We start from the raw sequence: 12,184 nt of genomic DNA, 5'->3' as shown, positions 1-12,184 counted from the left end.
TGCACAATCTTTAACATTCCAACAGAAGCTGAAATGTGACCCTTGCATTAGTAGGGGAGATTTATTCCAGGCTAGCTAAGAATCTCTGTAACAGCAAAGTTGTTGCTGTGACTGATAGAAGTTTTAAGTTATTTGAAGATAACCCAAGCAACAAGTTAAAAAACATATGGAGATTGGCACCTGATCTTTAGTTAGCCCCATTAGCTCAATTTTCTCCCAGAGACTCACGTACACAGAATTTTAACTTTTCATTTTATTACTGTAAAAAATAAAAGTCAATTTGTAGTTCCAGAGTAAACAAAGAAATCTTAGCTTCAAACCATTTAAAAACAAAAGTTCAAATTTTGATAAGATACATTTCACAGGGTTCATGTCAGCACCTTAACCAAATGCATTTTTCTGTGAACTAAGCATATTCCACAAAGTTTTCACATTAGTGACAAGGGGCTACATTCTCATCCAGATGCACATGTAACATGACTCAAGGAGAACAAACTGGAAGGAGTGCAAGTCAGTTTCCAGAGTTCCCTGTTGAGCTCTACATGTTCAGAACCAACATTTAAGACTGAAGTTAAAGATTGACCTTTTGCATATTCCAAAATAGAAGGCAAATACAATCAACTTACATTTGGCTTTGAAACATTAAGATAACAATGTTTTATTTCAGCCATATATTTACAAAAACGTTTACAACAGAACCGTGTGGGGTTTCTTTTTTTTTGTCATAATACACTTAAAGATGAATAGTCATCTTAACCTTCATGCAAAGACGCATCTCTTGTTACACAAGAATTTTTCTGTTTGGTTTTTTTTGCACTCTGAGGACAGCAAGCAGAGGGTTGGATAAGTTAGGGTCACCCTTAAAAATGTAGGCCTGTTTGCTCTACTGCACCTTCAAAATAAGGAGGTAAAGTACAGGCTCTGTTAATTCCACGAGGGTTCATTGCCTCTAGCATGTTTTCCAAAAACAACAAAAGTAGTCTTGAACAGTTGTAACATGGGTTATTCCATGACTTTCACCTCTTCAGTTTACTTCCTGAACTCTGGAGTTACTTTCCTAGAAGCATACTTGCTGAGCTTCTTTTCTAATGTATATTGTTGACTATACACTTTAAATTAAACTGTTATGTAAAGAATGTAACAAGCTTTTCCTTTGTACACAACTTAATCTTTGTGCTGAGTATTCTTCAAAAGGATTTTATAAATAATACAATAAGTTTAGAATCAGTCTTCTGCCCTCTTGTCATTATACCATGTTGTTGCTTTCTCCAACTTTATCTACAAGCTGTAGAAAAGGAGAGAAAAAGGTTTTAAACTGCGTGACACTCATGTACAATGAAGTTACTCTCAAATACTACTTGCTACTTGTACAGTTAGTATGTGACTGAAAATGAGAGTCAAATAGTACTCACCAAGGTCTCATGATTTAAGTTTGTGAAAATTAAAAATCTTACTTTGCAACTGTGTTTCTGCATGACATGTTTTTCTCATATAGACATTAACAGTGCAACATGAAGATGCAACAGAATGAAAAAGGAAATAGAAGAATGCAGATAACACTGCTAGCTTAATGATTAAAACAAAACAATACAGTATCAGCCACACATGCATTAGTAGACCAAGTAAGATATTTCAACTGACCATTACTGTGGATTCTCTTCTGAGCCTACGTAGGCTTTGAATAAAACATTAACAATTATCTCTTTAAAACAAGATTTAACCCCATTATGATCAAATTAAATGACTAAGTAAGATCAATTGACAAATCAAACTTTCAATTGATCATGAATTATGAGCCAGAACTTGGCCTAACTAAGATTGGAACAGATGATCTTGAATGCTATTTTTTAAAAAACAGACTCTATACATCTAAGTTATACCCCCTATTAATTTTTTAGTAGTAGCTATTAAAACTGTTGCTTTCAAAACTAGGGTTAGAAATGTTTGTGTTAAAATATGTACAGAAATTAGCACAGTAAAAGTAGTTGACTGAAACACCCTAGATTAACATCTTTCTGGCACCTGTTAATTGTCTTCAAATCCCTGGCTATTTGGTTAAGAAAATGGAAAACTGCATTTGAAAAAATACAAATCTTAGTAAATAGCAAGACGTAGTCTGCTGCAGTGGACCTTAATAAATATATTTGATGAACAATTATGCATCATGAGAGTTTCTGCAACTGCATACAAGCTGCAACTTAACATTGAACTAAACTGTTTGCTTTTACAGGCCACTTTTCATAAATATATCCAACTACTACACAAAGAAGAACAGTGTCCTCCTCATCATACAGACAGGAGAAGAGGCACAGAACAGTGGCATGATTCACCTATCTAGTCACCTAGGGCCAGCAGTGAAGCAGGAAGCAAAACCCCAGCATTCCGAGTCACAATCCAGGGCTCTTTCCACTTCACAACGTGTGAGCAGGGGCAGCTTCTGCAAAGGTATCCTTTTGTTCCTTTTACATCTAGAAGTCTCTCACTGGGAATGAAGGTGATCTGTATGGTGCAAGAACTATACAGGAATATACTCAAAGTTGCTACTCTGAAGTTGTATTTATTTCTGATGCATTTCTACTATTGCCGTAACAATGGAATAAAAAACAGTACAAGCTTCAAATTTTGCATGAATTACTGAACACTTACCGAGCTTATACCGGGTAAATTCAAGAGATAGCCAAGAACTGGAACTCTTCTAATAAAGCCAACCACCACAGGAAAGAACCCCCTTTAGGTAAGATATCAGAAGACCGTATTAGTTTTTACAATTAAACTATACTTACATTGATATAAAATGAAGAAATAAGAGGTATTTTTTAAACCAAGATTAGATAAAATCTTGTAGCTTGTTAGCAGCACATTAATTTTACCAAATATATCAATATACATTCAGCAGAGAAAGGAGAAAACTGGGAACAAAACACCTTATTTTTAAATGGACTTAATTTTCTTCATAGCTGGCAACCGTCAGTCAGCTCTTCAAAAAATAACTAAAGAAAGAATACCCAGCTTAGTCAACAGAACTGATGCTCGCAACTAATTTCTCAAAGTTACCATACATATTTTGAGATAATTTCTTTTTACATTATAGGAAATACATTCTTGCAATACCCTATGTAAAAACAACTGAAGTTCATTCTGAGAAATCCCCTTTGAAACCATATATGGTACTCTTTACATAAACTAAAGAAAATTAAGCATGAGAGTTGTGTATTCACTTATTTGACAAATTCATGTAAAGTCAGGGATTTGAATCATGAGCCAGGGGATGTTGCCTAGCATAGCTGCTATGGTGTAGCCCCCTGCACTGTCCACTTCATCTCTGTAGCCAGTATCTCAGCTGTTTGCAGTCAACTGCAGCAATTCAGCTGGTGGTCACATTCTGAGTTCTCTCTTGTTGAGCTATACATTCCCTGCGTAGAATAAGGATTAATGTGTAACGAAAGCCACAGTGAAACAGTGAAGTTTCACAAGTCATCATCCTCTTCACTACACTGGTAAGAACTATTTGCTGCATAGTATCAATACCAGCAAGTTTTTCCCGGAGATCACTTCAGTGGTCCGGTAAATTGCAATGGAGGGCACACAAACCACTTGTAACAGATTGAAATAATTGCTGTAGCCAAGAATAAGGAATAGTCAGTATAGCAGGATAATATTATTAGCCATAACTTTGGATGCCTGTAATCTGAACAAGGCTCCAAAGGCAGCTTAGAGTACAACAAGAGATACTGTCCTGTAACAGCCTTCTCCAGTGAATGCAATCTGAGCATGTGACAACATGGCAAAAGATTAAACCTCTGATAGGAAACTTGTGGCAGCACATTAAGGGAAAGACATTCTAGATTTAAACCAGAGTAAAATAATAATCGTGTCTCTCTCTCACTTCAATCAGATGCATCTTTAAAAAAAAAAATCATCATCTTTGCAATCTTGTCTTTTGTTTAAGTGTTCTTGGTCACCAGTACCTAACCGTTGCTTTGTGGACAACAGGGGCTCTGCGATTACTGCTACAGGGTATATGAAAGGTGATTGTGCAAAAGTAGTCTAGACATGCAAGACAACAACCTACGAGCAAAGATTCTAGAGGGATCTGAACAGTCAGTGGAACTGGTTTAGTGGTCTAAAAATCAAGAGACTGAAAAAAGTACAATACAATGGTTTACATTTGTACTATCTTAGTCTGAGTTGAAGTGAAGTTACTAGAACTGCTAAATTGCTCTTGATAAATATAAAGGTTTTCCATATAAAAGTCCTAGTAATCCACATGACTAGAACCATTAGGATACACAGAAATCCGCATCCTCACAACATACTGCCCTAAGAAATCCAAAGGTGCATAAGTTGACCTGGCATTCCTTGCGCCTAAGAAATTATGTACTTCAGAAACCAATGATAACCAGGGAAGTTTTCTGTTACGCAACCAAACAGCGGGACCCTGAGGAATCATATAAAATGATGCTTGAGGAAAGGCTCCATTTTTAACTTCTTCAGAAAGGAGCAAGTTGCCAAAAACATGACAATGGTTGAAATGAACAAGACTGAAGCAAAACAAAAAGCTTTGAAGTAGTAACTAGCTAACATTGTAGCAAGGGATTCAGATTCTAAGAGTTATTAAGAACTAGAAAAGATGGTCTAGAGATGTTTTAAATTAAAACAGATCAGATAAACATTCACACCTGGAACTATCTATCCCTTGTTGATACTCTTCTGGCTAAGGGATAGTCCTAGTGACCTAGGAATAACCACTAACCTTGTACAATGCCTTCAACATTATTGCACCCTGCTAGCCCCTGGCTAGCACCAATAGATAATATGTAACTGTACCTGCTTAGACACAGTAATTCATAATTCTCTCAAGATCTTTTAAAAGAAGGAGTGTTTGGCTGGAAACACGCTCTACATGCTTTGTACTGGCTGATTAAACCCAAGCGCTACATGCAAGAAGCGACAATGTATTCAGTAAAATACTGCGATTTTCAAAACACTTGCAGTGATAGAGTTCAAAGTAATACAGGGTAGAACAGTAAGGAGCATATATTAAAAGCCAAGTTAAAATTTTTTTCTAAAATATTTAAACGTTTTATCTAAGCTAAATACAGGATTAACATACAATTTTACTGAGTGGGAAAAAAGAGCGCCATGAGAACAGTGGTTTGATTTTGATTAACAGGAACTGTATTATTTAGCCAGCAGCTGAACACTTCAAAAATATTTTAGGGGTCTGTTATTAGATTAATAAGCATTAGTGGAAGAGTCTTCATCTGAACAGAAGTCCAAGAACAACTAACAGCCTCCCTTCTCACTTATTAGCATATTTTGTACTTTGTTCTATACTGAAGTATGGAACTTCAACCATGGAAATCAAGATAAAATATAGATATACAGGTTGTAACAAGTCAAATTCTTGCACCATTACAAATGCATTTATGACACCTTGTGAAAGCTATAACATATATCAAGATTGCTGTTCAAAAAATAAGAATTGTCACCTTTCCTTAACTCAGTCCAGATAATGCTAGCCAAAACCAGCAGTTCTGACTATACTAGGGCACAAGTGTAATGAAACATGACAGAAAACATCTTTTCACTGGGCTACCATAGTAATGAAATGGTAAGGTTACAAACCTAGGACGTTTGTAACAAAGTATTTTGCCCCACTTGTTAAGGAAAAGAACAAACTCCCCCCCCCAAAATACTAAGTATCTAAGTTGCCTTTTTTTATGAGGAAATATTTAAACTTTGCACTGCTAACAATTTGGGCTCCCAGATATTTTGAAGCTTTACAATTCTTTGGTTAGACATAAACAACATTACCAAAATCAGTTTGGTATATGCCGCAAACATTAGCAGATGGAGTCTTGGAAAAATACTTACCAACTTTCCACCTCTTGCAAATGTAAATCAACAACTTTTATATAAAATCTATCAAAAGCGAACATTTAAAGGATGCCACTTTGTCAGCTGTAATGCAGCAACACTAAATGAATACATTTATTCCTAGATACACTAATACAGAAAGGTATTTTGAATCAAGTCTTACCTGAATAATAGGAAGAACCCATAAATTTCAAGGATCATTCCTATTAAAGGCCAACCAATGAGAACTATGAGCACACCACCCAGGAAAAAGCCCGTTGCTTTCATTTTGTGTTTTTGAAAGAAGAATCTAAATGTTCTTTCTAAACCGATAACAAAAGACAAGCCAGCCACAAATAAAACCTAGAAAGACAAAAACCAAGCAAAGAAAGAAATTACATTATATTCCTAAGTTTAGGATGTAAACATACATATATTCTACAAAATTAGATTGCATTTCTTGCACAACTTCTTTTAATACCAAAAGATGGACGGTGAGAAGGAATTTACTAGTGATTTTCTTTTGTAAAGTCTATCTTAAAGCATTTGTAGCTAGCATTCAAAGCACTTCTCTCAGCTGCTTAAAGAGTAAAGAGTCTACCTTTGTGGTCTATGACAAACAACCATGTCAAAAGACCTGGTGACAACAGTTATCTGTCCTGTAACATAAGTACAATCATTATCCACAAGCAGTGCTGAAGCTTAATACCACTGACATACAAAAGTTCCTAAAAACTGAGAATAGACATGTTACAAAAGCACCTCTGTTCTATTCCATGGACATCTTCAACAGCTTGTACCGATACAATGAACAGTGCAAAGCCAAAAAAGGAAAACAGCTGAAGAGCATTATCAGTCATCTTCCTTGGGGTTTTTTTGGTTGATTGGTTGATTTTTTTACTGTGTATAGTATTTCTACCACTTACTAGTTCCAGTATACACTGAACACTATCGCACTAGTCCCAACTAGTTAGAACTACTTCTAGTGTACTTTAGCAACAGGACTTGAATTCTTTCAGGTAGTAAGTACGCATCTGGGCAACATCTTTTGCCCAAAAGGGAATTTTACTCAAGATTATAGATGAAATTTAAGTTTTGTGTGTTACTTAATAAACACTTTCTTACCACCTTTTCCCCTTTCTGATATCTTTTTTTTTTTAAACTTTCTGTAAGGATATAGTATCTTTTCTTGCATTATCTTTGGTTACCATATAGCCTGTCATTATCTCTTCCTACTTATGTTTTCATCATTTTCCCTAATCAGGGCCTCATATTTCCACCTTACGTTAGGAAAAGAAAAAAATAAGCATTATTGTATTTTTTACTCTTCCACTATGCACTTTATCAATGGTTCAGAATAATGCTTCAACTAATGAACCCAAATTCAAATATACATTCTAAAATTTTCCTTCAGTGAATCTCAGTATTTGATTCTGCTGCCACAGAATGAAACTGATCAGTTTTAACCACAGACTTTTAGGCATCAGCAAAAGAGGATGCGAACCTCTACCAGGCTGTGCTCTTGGCTGGCTGGCAAAGCTGAGAACAGCAGAGGCCCAGAGATTATCACATTCAGAAAACACCCTGTCATTTTATATTTGCTTTGGATTGCAAATTTTGTGTACCAGAACTAGGATTTATCTTCTATCCTACTTTAACTAAAAACTTTGATTTGGTAAAAAATGAAGATATTACATCTCTCTACTATGAAGGGTGATTGGCTCTTCAAACTCTATCAGCAATTCGTACTGCTCTCTTTCCTCATAAAGCACAGCTAAGCTACATTCACTAGCGTGTACAGAACACGTCACTATTCTTATCCAAATAGATACTTAAATTTGACAGTTATCTTACAAGATCACAAAAAAGAAAGCGTTAGGAATGACAGCCAATCTAAAAATCTTATTTGCAGCAGCATAACAACTGTTGAACAAGCTGTTTCTTGTCTGACCAACATACCGCAGGCCTGATCTGGAGGTACGATATTTAGATTGATGTGAGCTGCTCTAACTTTAATCAGAAAAAATGATTCACTCTCATCACTGAGCATAACTCTTCCTTTATTCCAAATTGCCACAGTATTTTTTGTGATCCAGTTTCAAATTGATAACATTGTTCTATATTTAGTTTATTTTTAATATATATTTAATTCTAAGCAGTGCAGAATCTAAGACTAAACAGCAGGAACTTACATTTCCAATAGCCAAAAGAGCTTTGTCAAAGAAAAGTATCATTCCAAAGAAAAGGAAAAACACTCCAAAGCCTGTTAGTCCCATTCCAATCTCTGAAAAAGAAACAAATTTAGGTACGTAACAGAACACGGTACCAGAAAAAACTCATGCATAAAACTTGTGAAAAACTTAGAATGTAAACTGTGAAAAAACCTAATTAGAACATCCAATTTACAGACATTTTAAATTTATAGAAAACCTCAGCCTGTATTATGACCACCTAAAAACTTTGAGTGTACAAATATAGTAAGTCTTGTAGACACCAATTACTTCAATAACAGACAGAAAGATCTTTGGAGGCTACTTATCAAAAAAAATACATATTTGCAACTATATACTGAAATTAAATGCAACAAAAAAAGCATGCATGCATAGACACAAAGGGCAAAGACATCCCTTTTGATTTACTGCTAGTATGGAGAAAAGGGTTGTTTTGTGAACAGATAATGAAACTTTGTTTTCCATTTGCAACTTTTATCCCATTATGTTTACCACAGTAACATAAGTACCCTGGTCCTTTCAATCCTCCTGAGACCTCACATTCCACCTCCCATAATCTTGCATAGCAGTCCCACTTCCCCCAACCTTTGTATTGAACACAACTCAGATTAATGCTGTAGGCTCCTTCCAAGTTACGCATGCACTGACAGCTATTAAACACTAGCTTGGGTCTCCAGCCAGTTACCAGTTTTCACAAAACTAGTAGACATTAAATATCTTTGCGTTCTGCCTGTTTGTAAAGGTTACTAAAGAAATATTGGGAAGGCAAGAGTAGGATAGAAGATTTCTTTGTCTGCAAAACTGGGCTAGAAATGTCAAGCTATGATTAAAGCTACCATTTGACAATAACTTCTGAGGTATCTTGAAGACCATACTTAGAAATACATCCTACTTTTAAAATTAAACCTCTAAGGCCCTTCCTTTGACTCTTACGCAGACTGAATAGGAGAGAAATAACACCAGCAACACGGCTGCAAAAAAATCTTTGCATTTATCCATACACTCACCCTTATGTTATTGCTATCCCCATGACCAGAGAATTTAGAAACCTACAGGATACATAAAAACAGCTAGCAAGAACAGCTGTAATACTATAGACAGGCTGGCAGCCCAGTTTGTCTCGTGTGTGTGTTTGTGTGTATATATATCTATACATATATATATATACTTTGAAGATCCCAGTAGTTTTGTATAGTCTAGCCTGAAACAAACAAACAAAAAACCCCACCCACACTGTCACACCCTTCACTGCTACTGTTCGCCAGATCTACCTACATGTATTTTAGTTGCACTTCTGACTGCAATATAGATCTAGTTGACCATTTACTGCTGCTTGAAGAGCTCAGGAGTAAAGGAGTATCATTCTGCGTATTTTAGAACTTCCATTTAGTTACCACAAAAAAATTTCAAAATACCTCAGAGTAAAGAGATTTGTTACAGCAACATTCAACTTCCCTAACTTCCGTAAGGGCTCATCTTTCAGCAAGGTTGCAGACCACATGGTGTTAAATCTGTAGTTCTACAATATCACTTGCCACTTTAAACTTTTGCTATGAGCATTTTAACCACGCAGAATTAAAACTACTAAGTAACCTGCTACAACTGATTTACTGCAGACATTCTCAATACTCGTTTACAATGACAAATGGAATTGCAGATTGTATTTTCAATGAATCTGCTGACTGAAGGCAATATAACAATTGCCATCTGCCCTTTTCTCTAGTACTCTTTACTTTAGAAGAGCAGAAACAATCTGTATTCTGGAAGGAAAACACTTGGAGGCAGGACTCCAAAGGAATTACCAGCTGCCAATAAGATAAATATGCAGTCTTGGGAAGTGAGTATTCATTCCTCCCTCAGACACAGCACAAAGTAGGGATCAAGCAAGAAGGCAGAGGACTACTGCCAACAGCTGCTGCAATTACTGTTCTGACACTTCTCCTGTATTCCCTTGAAACAAGTTTGTAATCACCTACTCCTACAACAGATTCAGATTCACTTTAGAAGTCAACCATATTCTCTGGTTAGTGGAGGGAAAAGGAAAAAAAGGAACACCATTGTCATTGTCCCAAGATTACTGCTGAAAGAACACAAGTAGTCCATAACTATTACTCTCTGTTGCCAATATCTCAGTAGAAGGTATTACTGACTTGACTTATATCAGAATTTGGAAATATATTTGACTAGCATTCTTAGAGGAAGAAAAAAAAAAGCACTGACATTTTGTACATAATCTTTGCAACAATGAACTAGGAATTTTTATAGAAGGTGTGAACTATTTTTAAACACTTTCTCCTGCGCCAGAAGAGCCTTCCCATGTTACTCCAATACAACATTTCAAAGCCTAGAAGTGCAGAAACACATACTAGCCATGTGACATTTACTCTGGATTTTTTTAAAATGATTATGATTTACAGAGAGGAGGGAGCAATGCTTTCTCAGTGTTTCTGCAAAAACCCCAGAAGCTATGCAGGAGTACTGCAGCACTGTATCAAAACAGCTTAGTAAATATTAAGACTTACACATTGCTTGCGAAAGTTCAGGGAAGACAATGCACATCCTCTATCTTTTGTATACAAAATAAGAATGGAATCCTGCACTATAGGCTCTCAGAAGACAAATTAATGCAGTTTATATGTTATTAAGAGTTTCAATTTTTAATTATTATTATTTTGTTAGCAGTATTTTTTAGTATTGAAAAGTTAATTTGTTTGGGAAAAACTAAGTGCATTCTTTTGCAATTACTGGTGATTTATAACACCATTCAATGAATCACTTAAAAAATGTTCTAGACTACAGCTGCAAATTTAACTTTCCCAACATCAACTACTGCAATGGTCGTCTCCAGCTATTTATCACACTATTCCACCAGTGACTCTACAGCAAACTCCAACAGCAGTGAGTTTAAAAACATCTGATGAAATATCTTCAGAATTTCAGAAAAACAGTGAAAAAACCCTAAAACCCCCTAAACTCCGCAGTATTTTACTTACTACTCTTGGCTCTTACAGTTAAAACCAACGGAGTCAGCACTAGAGTTAGCTGAAGGTCCCAAAAGAGGAACTACGAAAAGGAAAAACAGTGAACGGATCATCTCTTTCTGAAGAGATTTTTCTTTTTTTCCAATGAATGCTCTGGACAGGAGGATAGGAGAATGGGCAAAAGCAAAGCCTGCAAGGGTTTAATCAATCAGAAATCTAAAAGTTAACCCCAAGGGTTAGTACCCATCAGTAACAGAGCACAGCACCTGAATTTCTCAAGAAATCATCGACCTTGAATGTAGCTAACCTGCTTTTCTGCCCGTCTTCATCCTTGGCCTTGACTGACTCTCCAACACCTCCACTATCTTTCTATTTTTCCAGTATCTTTCCAGTATCTTGCTATCTTTCCAGTATCTTGCTATCAAGTTAAACTTAGTTCTTTCAACTTTCTTTCCTACATCTTTCACACTTACCCTCCTTCATAACTGACACTACGGTGCTTATCAAGCAGACTCATTTCCTTTCATGGCAACCATGCCAGAAACGCATCATACACGAGATGTTAATTTAAATCAAAGACGTTCTCCTTTACCTTGCAGTTTAAACTCTTATGAGCCTCTTTACTTCGATTTCTTTGTATTTTCCCTTTCAGCATCTCTATTTCCAAGTATTTCTATTCAGTGAAAACAAAACTATGGTCACATACAAGTCCTTCTCTTTTTCACTTCAGATTAAGTGTCTGGTCCTCACCTTAAAACCCCCTCAGTGTCACCTGCAAACGTTCAGCGCGATAACGGCAAGTTAAGAGAAACACAGTAAAGCCCCTAACGTATAATTAAGTGATTCCCAACCACTAACTTCCACACGGAGGCATACTAGAAGACTTTAGCTAATTGTTGCTTTTGTTCCCCGTTCAGCTTGGGGGGGGTCCCCCCCCCCCCCCCCCCCCCCCCCCCCCCCCCCCGCCAATACGAAAGCGCTCTCATCCCCAGACAAGCGCTAGCGGCAGCGGCGCTGGTGACAGTGCCCTCCCAAGGGCGAGGGAGCCAGCCCTGCCGAGCGCTCCTCTGCAGCCCACCTCACTTTCCGTTTCACCCGGCAGCTCACGGTACC

General features: G+C 36.7%; 1 protein-coding gene across 1 annotated transcript; it reads right to left on the bottom strand.

Moving 5' to 3' along the window:
* Positions 1–238: 238 nt before the first annotated feature.
* GOLT1B (golgi transport 1B) lies at positions 239–8,138 on the bottom strand. The gene is made up of 4 exons (XM_009572211.1): positions 8,052–8,138; positions 6,044–6,222; positions 2,647–2,728; positions 239–1,285 (listed from the first exon to the last, which is right to left on the bottom strand). Exons 1-4 carry the CDS (start codon positions 8,133–8,135, stop codon positions 1,247–1,249), a joined length of 384 nt encoding a protein of 127 aa, XP_009570506.1. The 5' UTR covers positions 8,136–8,138; the 3' UTR covers positions 239–1,246.
* Positions 8,139–12,184: the final 4,046 nt, after the last annotated feature.

The sequence above is a fragment of the Fulmarus glacialis genome, unplaced genomic scaffold (genome assembly GCF_000690835.1).
Source record: "Fulmarus glacialis isolate BGI_N327 unplaced genomic scaffold, ASM69083v1 scaffold34202, whole genome shotgun sequence".
In the NCBI taxonomy this organism is placed as follows: domain Eukaryota; kingdom Metazoa; phylum Chordata; class Aves; order Procellariiformes; family Procellariidae; genus Fulmarus; species Fulmarus glacialis.
Note: the sequence above shows the minus strand (reverse complement) of the source record. Positions and strands in the feature narration are given on the sequence as shown.

What these genes read in the sequence shown, in the direction of transcription:
- GOLT1B (XM_009572211.1), bottom strand. Translation starts at nt 8,135, where the DNA reads ATGGGACTAACAGGCTTTGGAGTGTTTTTCCTTTTCTTTGGAATGATA. An exon ending in CTCTTTTGGCTATTGGAAAT is followed by an intron (nt 6,223 to 8,051) that starts GTAAGTTCCTGC and finishes TTGTCTTTCTAG; the next exon opens with GTTTTATTTGTGGCTGGCTT. An exon ending in GGGTTCTTCCTATTATTCAG is followed by an intron (nt 2,729 to 6,043) that starts GTAAGACTTGAT and finishes TCTTACCTAAAG; the next exon opens with GGGGTTCTTTCCTGTGGTGG.